This window comes from Limulus polyphemus, unplaced genomic scaffold (assembly GCF_000517525.1).
Source record: "Limulus polyphemus unplaced genomic scaffold, Limulus_polyphemus-2.1.2 Scaffold2586, whole genome shotgun sequence".
NCBI classification, from domain to species: Eukaryota; Metazoa; Arthropoda; class Merostomata; order Xiphosura; family Limulidae; genus Limulus; species Limulus polyphemus.
The window spans coordinates 115,745-123,749 of record NW_013668196.1 but is presented as its reverse complement, the minus strand read 5'-3'; the positions used below and the strand labels follow the sequence as shown (position 1 = coordinate 123,749).

General features: G+C 33.4%; 1 protein-coding gene across 1 annotated transcript in view; it reads left to right on the top strand.

Annotated features, from left to right (window-relative positions):
* Positions 1-8,005, top strand: part of LOC111087755 (synaptonemal complex protein 2-like) — a 128,285-nt gene that overhangs the window by 32,115 nt on the left and 88,165 nt on the right. Inside the window, exon 7 of the mRNA XM_022395526.1 lies at positions 7,609-7,685. Coding sequence (XP_022251234.1) covers positions 7,609-7,685 — 77 coding nt within the window. The remainder of the gene's footprint in view (positions 1-7,608; positions 7,686-8,005) is intronic.

Sequence of the window (8,005 nt, the reverse complement as noted above, 5' to 3'; positions counted from 1 at the left end):
ACGTAACCTCAGCTGACATCTAGCTTTCTGATATGATACGTAACCTCAGCTGACATCTAGCTTTCTGATATGATACGTAACCTCAGCTGACATCTAGCTTTGTGATATGATACGTAACCTTAGCTTACATCTAGCTTTCTGATATGATACGTAACCTCAGCTGACATCTAGCTTTCTGATATGATACGTAACCTCAGCTACATCTAGCTTTCTGATATGATACGTAACCTCAACTTACATCTAGCTTTCTGATATGATACGTAACCTTAGCTGACATCTAGCTTTCTAATATGATACGTAACCTCAGCTGACATCTAGCTTTCTGATATGATACATAACCTTAGCTTACATCTAGGTTTCTGATATGATACTAACCTTCTATGTGCAAACTATTTTGCTCACCAGTATCTTTGAGGCTCTCACCTAGTCTCACATGTTTCCATGTGATATTGCTGCATCGTGCATGTAAATGAGCATGGAATAACCCTCCACCAATAGGAGTGCAACATCACATCCTAATGCAGCTGGCTCCCTTCATACTGATTGTTCAATTGTCACTTCTTGACTTTGCAGTCATGTGTTAAGATGTGTCTTGTTTTTGGTTGAAGTATCTATAAAACCACCTGTTGTGAAAATATATTTTGTTTTTATTTACAAATAGTTCTGCTTTTGCACACTATGTGGCTCTTATTTTATCTTACATGAATTACACAAAGACAGTCATTTCCATTCTGTCTAGTGTTGAACATCTGGCCTTTGTTCACTTTAGACAGAGTACCACTGTGGCATAGGGTGGTTTTTTTGTCTGTCAGTGGATGTGATGGCTATTGTGTGGCGATAGTGAAGTCCTTCCTCTTATATCTGAGTCCATGATGAAAATTTTTTGTCTCAACTTCACTCAGGTGCAAGTAGCCTCATCCTTCTTGACATATGACTTGGCTTACAATTGAGCTGAAGCCCCTTTCTTGGACCCTTAAACTCTCAAATCTCTTCTTCAGGCTTGGGGGTTCTGATTCATTGTCCACTGTTAGTCTTTCTCAAGCTCAGTTTCTTGTTTTACTACTATTTTATGTTATCAGTTCTCTGTCCATCTTCTTTTGGAAGCAATACACCAAATGGCTGAGGAGTTTTCAGCAGACATTTGTTCCCTTCCTTTTTCTACGTTGACACTTTTTTCTTCCTTGGTTTTGTACCTTCTCATGTGGGCAGGGTCTGCACAGGTGCTTGAAAGTACTTGAATTGTGTTTAATGTTTTTTTCAAGGCCTTGAAAGTGCTGGAATTTTGTGGAATTTCATTGAAGGTTTTTGAAAGTACTTGATTTTTCTTTTGAGTTGAAATCAGAATGCACATTATGAGCAACAATTTCTTTCCAAATGAGCTGAAATACTGGCTAATCCTAGACAGAATTTCTTTTGTTATTCACTACACATGGTGCAAGTTTATCATATCGGCTAACCAGTGACTACATTATACCAATACACAATCTCATGCACACCATATAGATCTATGTATGTACATCAGATTAAATATTTATTTATGTAGAGAGGCATTGCCTTTGATGGGGAACTTACATGGGGATCATTGAATGCAGCGAGTGCCAAATTGTTAAAAAAATAAAGAAAAATTAATATAATAAGAGCAAGCTATGCCTAATCTGCTAACACCTAATATAGTTTTGATTCAATTATAGTAAGAATATTTAGGAAAAAAGCAATTTATAACAGTTATTTTTTCATAATGTTTAAAAGTGATACGTCTCATTGAAACTTCTTGTTTATAATGTAGCCTTTTGTGAACCCATTAGTCTGTGAGTCTAGATGTGTTTGATAAAAAGGGTGCAACGGTACATAATATCTGAACTTGTGGATTCATGTGATAGATCTCAGGCTCAAAAATAAGAAAAGGAGCATGCATTTGGATTCGTAGCTAGATATGAGTAGATGAATCCAGACTGTACCCACTCATGGACTAGCATGAGTAAAGCACGCATGGGATTTCTGCCCATCTTCCATGCCTAGTTTAAAACGTAGTACTAGTCTACTATTAAACATGATTTTTGTGGTCACCTGTTGTGCTGTCTGACATTGATGCACTCTTCTGCACTCCCCACTGCACTTTCATCTTCCATTTTTTTCTGGTGAAGCATGGTAGTCCTTGCTGCTCACCAGTTCCTAGCTGCTGGGGTGGTGGACCATGGAAGATGCCTCATGTGTGTGACCATTTCCACTCAGTAGAGTGTGAGGCAATGGTGTTTTGTCCATATGGTACAGTTAACCCCTCTTACCAACTTTCCCTTATTCTACCACTATCCATAACTCAGGGTGGACTGATATTGGATTGATGCAGGACCAGCCAAAATAAGTCATCACCTAGGTGCAGAGTGGATGTTACTTTCCCATTCTGCCTCACGGGGCTTGGGGTGAAAATGTTAGGGACCCTCCTCCTACTGCAGCCTGGAAGCTGAATGTCCTATGCTGCTTGGTTTTGGACTGGAGTTGACCCAGTTTGATGTGCCCTAACCACATATAGCACTTTTGAAAGCCTGATACAGCTTTTGGACCGTGCTTGTATCTTCTCCCCATCCTTGCAACTCTTCTCTTCCTTTCCAGTCAAAGATTGTACCCTGGAATAGACGAAATGTGGACTTCCATGGGTGTACCTCTATAACGTTCTCTTCAGGACACTCCCAAAGGGGGGCTCATCAAGTTAAAATTTATACTGCTCCTTCCACCAGTTGAATGTGGGATTCTAGCTAGATGTGAGAAGAAGCTGCTTATCGTATCAGAAGTTAACAACTGAAAAGGTATATCCGATGCATACCTCCAATTACATTTTTCACTCTTTCTCTTCACTTTTAGTGCATGACGTGTTCTTGCTTAATTTCGATATGGTGACTGAATAACCAGTATAGAGAGAGCCAGCTGTGCTAAGAGGTGGTGTTGCACTCTTATTGGGGGAGGACTGTTGCATGCAAATGAGCATGCAACAATACAGCAATATCACTTGGGGATTAGTTTGCTTATAGAAGTCAACACTGAATCAGGAAAGCTAGATGTCAGAAGAGGTGAGTTTTATTGGAAATACATTTTCAATCTTTTGGTCATACTTTCAAAAAAAAGTTTAGATTCTAGTTTGATTATAACCTGAAATTTCAAAAAAGCTTCTATTATCAATATTTTCCAAATCTAATCCACCTGTCCACTTTAGCTAAAGCCCTGAACTCTTCTGTTTTGTTCTTACTATTCCTAATATTATAATAATAGCAATTAAGTTTGATCCTACTATGATTATCTTAAATCCGACAAACATAATATAAACTATTGTTTAAGTAGTTATGCTATGAATCTCCTTTTTACAAACTTCTTCTTGCCCTAGCTTTCCTATCTGTTTGTTTATTCTCAAGTGTCCTCACCTCTATGCAATTTTTAATATTTGGAGATTCCCCAAACAAAAACTTGCTTAAGTGGAGTCTATTCCTAACATATAATTTACCCTTACCTTCAAAATTATCCCACAGTTCTAATCAACCTGTCGGTTGTTCTAAGCACATTACTGATAATATTTCATTAAACTGTTCGATTCTGCTAAGTAATTCATTCCCATATGTAGCCCAAGAAAGCATTCCCAAAAGAGCTCCATGTTTATTTCCATCCTAAACTTCTGAAGTAGTTTTTTGACTTATTATCTGCTTTCCGGTGTCAAACATCATTTGCTCCTACTTGCACTGCAAAAAAAAAAGAAGAAAAATGTTTTTTTGTTTGGTAATAAAAACAAAACTGTAACCTTTTCTATAATATCAACTGGCAAGCAAATTCTAGTCATACTCTTTTTATTCTTCTCATCTCTTTCATCATCTTATGCAGCCAGAGGTGTAAATCTATTTGTGATTGCTTCCTCAATATTAAATGAACTTGTCTCTGTATCCTTAGCTTATTACTGTTGCATACCATTGTAAACCCGGCATTGACATTTCATCTTCCCACTTAAAATTTTTACCTCAATCTATCCAGTTCCTCTTTTGCTCTCTTATTTCTGCTCCAAATCTACGATTTTAATTCTGCAATCCTCCCCGAAGCTACCTCATTCGAGTCATCTTGAAATAAGCAAGCTCTGCTTTTTTGAGTCTCCTGAAAGTCACAACCATGCCCACAGTTTTCAGACATAACCCTCTTCTGTCATCTTTTACACACTATAAGTTCCACCCCACTTAGCCTAGAACTACCTCTAACCAGATTACAGTTTACTAGTTTTTATTATCTGTTTACAGTCTACCTACCAATAATTGTACATTTTACTAAAATTATTATATTTCACAGTTTATAGATAAACCTAACACCAAAATTGACTATTAACTAATATTTACTAGTACAACACATTTTTGGCTACATGTAACTAATTTCAAATTTAGATAATTTACTAATATATTAAGTTTTAGCAGCTACAAAATAATAAAAACAGTAATTTCATCTTTTAAGATAATAAATTCTCTTTCTTAAGTGGCTGTCACTTATGATAATTTAGTCTTTTAATCTAATATGTATTAACTAATAACTGTAGTAATTCAAAACTTATTATTACTGCCTTGAAACAATGGTAAGTTAAACATACAATCTAGTATTAAGCCTCTTATTGTAACTTTAGGCCTAAAAATGTCCAGTCTTAAACAATATAATTGAAATACACTAAAATAACTTCTCAAAAATTAATTAAGAGCTTAACAATACTTATCTTTTCCAGAAAGTTTATAATTAAAAGTATTTTGTTTTCTTTCTCTCAGAGCTCATAAATATAAGTCTTTCTACCTCAACATATACCTCATTATTTACTTTAGAAAGAGCACCCTTACAATGCACTGTTTTACTGCCATTTGTTACTTAATTTGTCTTCATTTTGGGTTTTACCATGTGAAATCAACAGACCTCCTAGCTACACATAGAATATCTTGAGCTCAGTCAAGCGAATGCTATTCTCATGTACCAACAATTCTCTAGACTGTGTAACGGAGATCAATAATGCAAGTTTCATGGGTTTTTTTTTTTTTGCTGATGACACAAGAATGCTAACATTTGTGTTTTCAAGGATTTTGATCTGTCATTATAATATTTATTTTGAACTGGTTCTAATATAATTATTAAAATATCTTGGACAAGAAAATTTTTAAGGTATCATTATTTTCAGATTATCATAAGAAATAATAAAAATTATAGATTTTGTAATGTTCTTACAGTCTACATTTTGAAGTTATTTTTAAAATGTTAAGATGTACATAATAAGTTATTGCTATTCAAGAGTATAAGTATGGTTATTAAAAACTTTGTAGTTGAATAAACACAATGCTATTTACTTTATTCATATTTCCTTAGTGTTAGAAATGTAATTACTAGATTCTGAGTAGTTGAGACAAATATAAAAAGTGATTTTATGAATAATAGCACTATCAAACCTCAAAATATTGAAATATTATCAAACATTATTTAAGTTATAAATAGGTTAAACAAAATTATGTTAGCTAGTCAAACTAAACAGCTCAAAGGCAAACATTAAAACTCAGATTAACTATTTCCTTGTACCTGATGATAACAGAACCATGTCGAAACGTTGTACATTTGCTGTTATGTTAAACTTATATTAAAGTTTTTCTTCATTACCCATTCAAGCCATCTTCAAGCATTATTAGTCTCAAAGTGGGTTCCTCGTCATCTAAAAAGTACTTCTGTGTGTACAGACTTGTAACTGTATTTACCGTAAATGGGTCAACTCTCACACAAAAATAACAAAACATTAAACCTTATAGATATTTTTTCTCCATCAACAGTTTATTAATTTTACAAATTATCAAAATTTAGCTTACCACCTGTGTTGAACAGCAACTTCCCTATATGCAACCTAATTAGCAAAATTTAGAAAAATAATATCACCTCGTTAGATGAAACAACTGTATATTCCAAGTAAGCATAGATATACAAGATATCTTTCATATCCTATTTACCATATTGTATGGTCAATTTAAGGTATTTTCAGTAACTAAGCCAAATAAATTTATTTACAAGACTTATCTATTAATAATAATAGATACAAAGAGCACTTAAACAATGTTATAAACTAAAACAACTGTTGAACCTTTCTTAAACATAAACCCACAATGGAAATAAGCCATGCTCATTATTTCTGGAAAAATATGGAATAAATCTAAATTACTCTTTTTTTTTTTTGCTTTATAGAATGACTGCATATTGTAATAGACAATTGAACACTATTTTATCTTACAACCAAAGTTAATAAAACTTTTCAACTCTGGGTTTATTTTGTTTAATTGCTTTACAACTCACTTATACCCGTTCAGTGTATGTTGAAAGTCATTTATCACAGCTGGACAATTATGTGTAAATGTAATCGATTTGGAAGCACCCCAGGATTGAATTACAATTATACAGTACAATGTGTGTGTACTAGAAAATTGAACATCCTGAGAATTTTTTTATTTAATTTCTTTTCAAATTTTCCTAACCTAACATTATAAGTTTTTAACTTTTGCATTATAGTTACTTTTATATTCAGCCCTTATAACATCAACAACAATGGTCTCTAAGCCTACTTTTTGTAGTGATGTTGATAGTAAAAAGTATTATTAATTTCTATTTCAAAAACCTTTCATTTTATTCTACTTTGCTGATTTCACTACACTTAGTGTTGAGGTAGAAAAATTAATAAAAATAAAATATAAAATTTTACTGAAAAAGACATTTGATATTCATTTAGGAGGATTCAGAGGTTATATAAATGAAACATGAAAATTGTAAGCTACTATGAAATGCCCCATTTGTATGAGATGAGCCCATTTAAGAAACCTCCAGTGAATATTGTAAGCATCAGTGAAATTGGACCACACTTTTGCTCCTCTGCTATCCTTTATTGATTGTTTGTTAGACTTAATACTGTCTTTAAAATGTCTCTTGATACTCATCCAATGGGCTTTCATCTCTTCTCTCACATTTGTCTGAATTAATGAGAAGCTGTTATGGGGACCTTTATCTTCCAAGTGCAAAACCAGATATAAAATCTCAGTGCAATATCAGTGTCAGAGTTGTAAATTTCTCTTCCCCATTTTTGTGTTAGTCCACTGTCAAAAGGCCACCATAGTTTCTTATTGTAACATTTAGTTAAGGGACCAATGATATTCTATTATTATTCTTTATTGTCACACTCTCAAAGTATTTTGTTCCTCTTTTCATGGAGTGATTCTACAATTACCTAGAATGCTTAGTGAATAATGTTTTACAACTTTATTTTATTTGCAAGTTTCTATCCTTTTTGGTCTCATGTTTCATATCATGAGTTGGAGCTGTTCCCTTCTTTCTGAAAAACCTATCTACCATATTTTTTCCTGCGATTTTACTACACTTTGGATTCTACTTGTTAATTCTTGTTGTTTGTTTATTTTTTACCTTTTCTTCAGCTTTCTTCTGCTGTTCGTTCTTTGCAGTCAGGCAGCTTTTATTTCTTTGCTTACTTTTCTAAGATAGTCTCAGACAATTATCTTTCATTTCCAAATTTAATGCATTCTGCATTACCTTTGGCTGTTTTTAAGTCTTTTTTTTTTTTTTCAGAGGAGAAAGCTACTGGTTCATCTTTCCTCTTTTCATCATTACCAATATTGGTGGATGGTTTGTTGATGTTGGCATATGTATGCTCTTCATTTGACTAAAGTTTTATCTTTGTTCTTCAATAAAAATATACATTTTTTTTTCTTCTTCGTTGGGCTATAAACTATTTATCCAGTTTTTTTTTGTTTTTTTTCTCCTTTTTCGGTGATCATTACATTTCTGTTCTTTCCTTGATTAGGACCTAGTCTTTTAGCATATTTCCACCATTTTACATCTGTTCAAGGTCTGTTTAAAATAATTATTCATTACTTCTTTCTTTGTTCGGGTATACCAAGAAAATTGGGTGACAAGGTGTAAATTTACAACATTTGATGTGATTCTCAGTCATAATTTTAAAGTC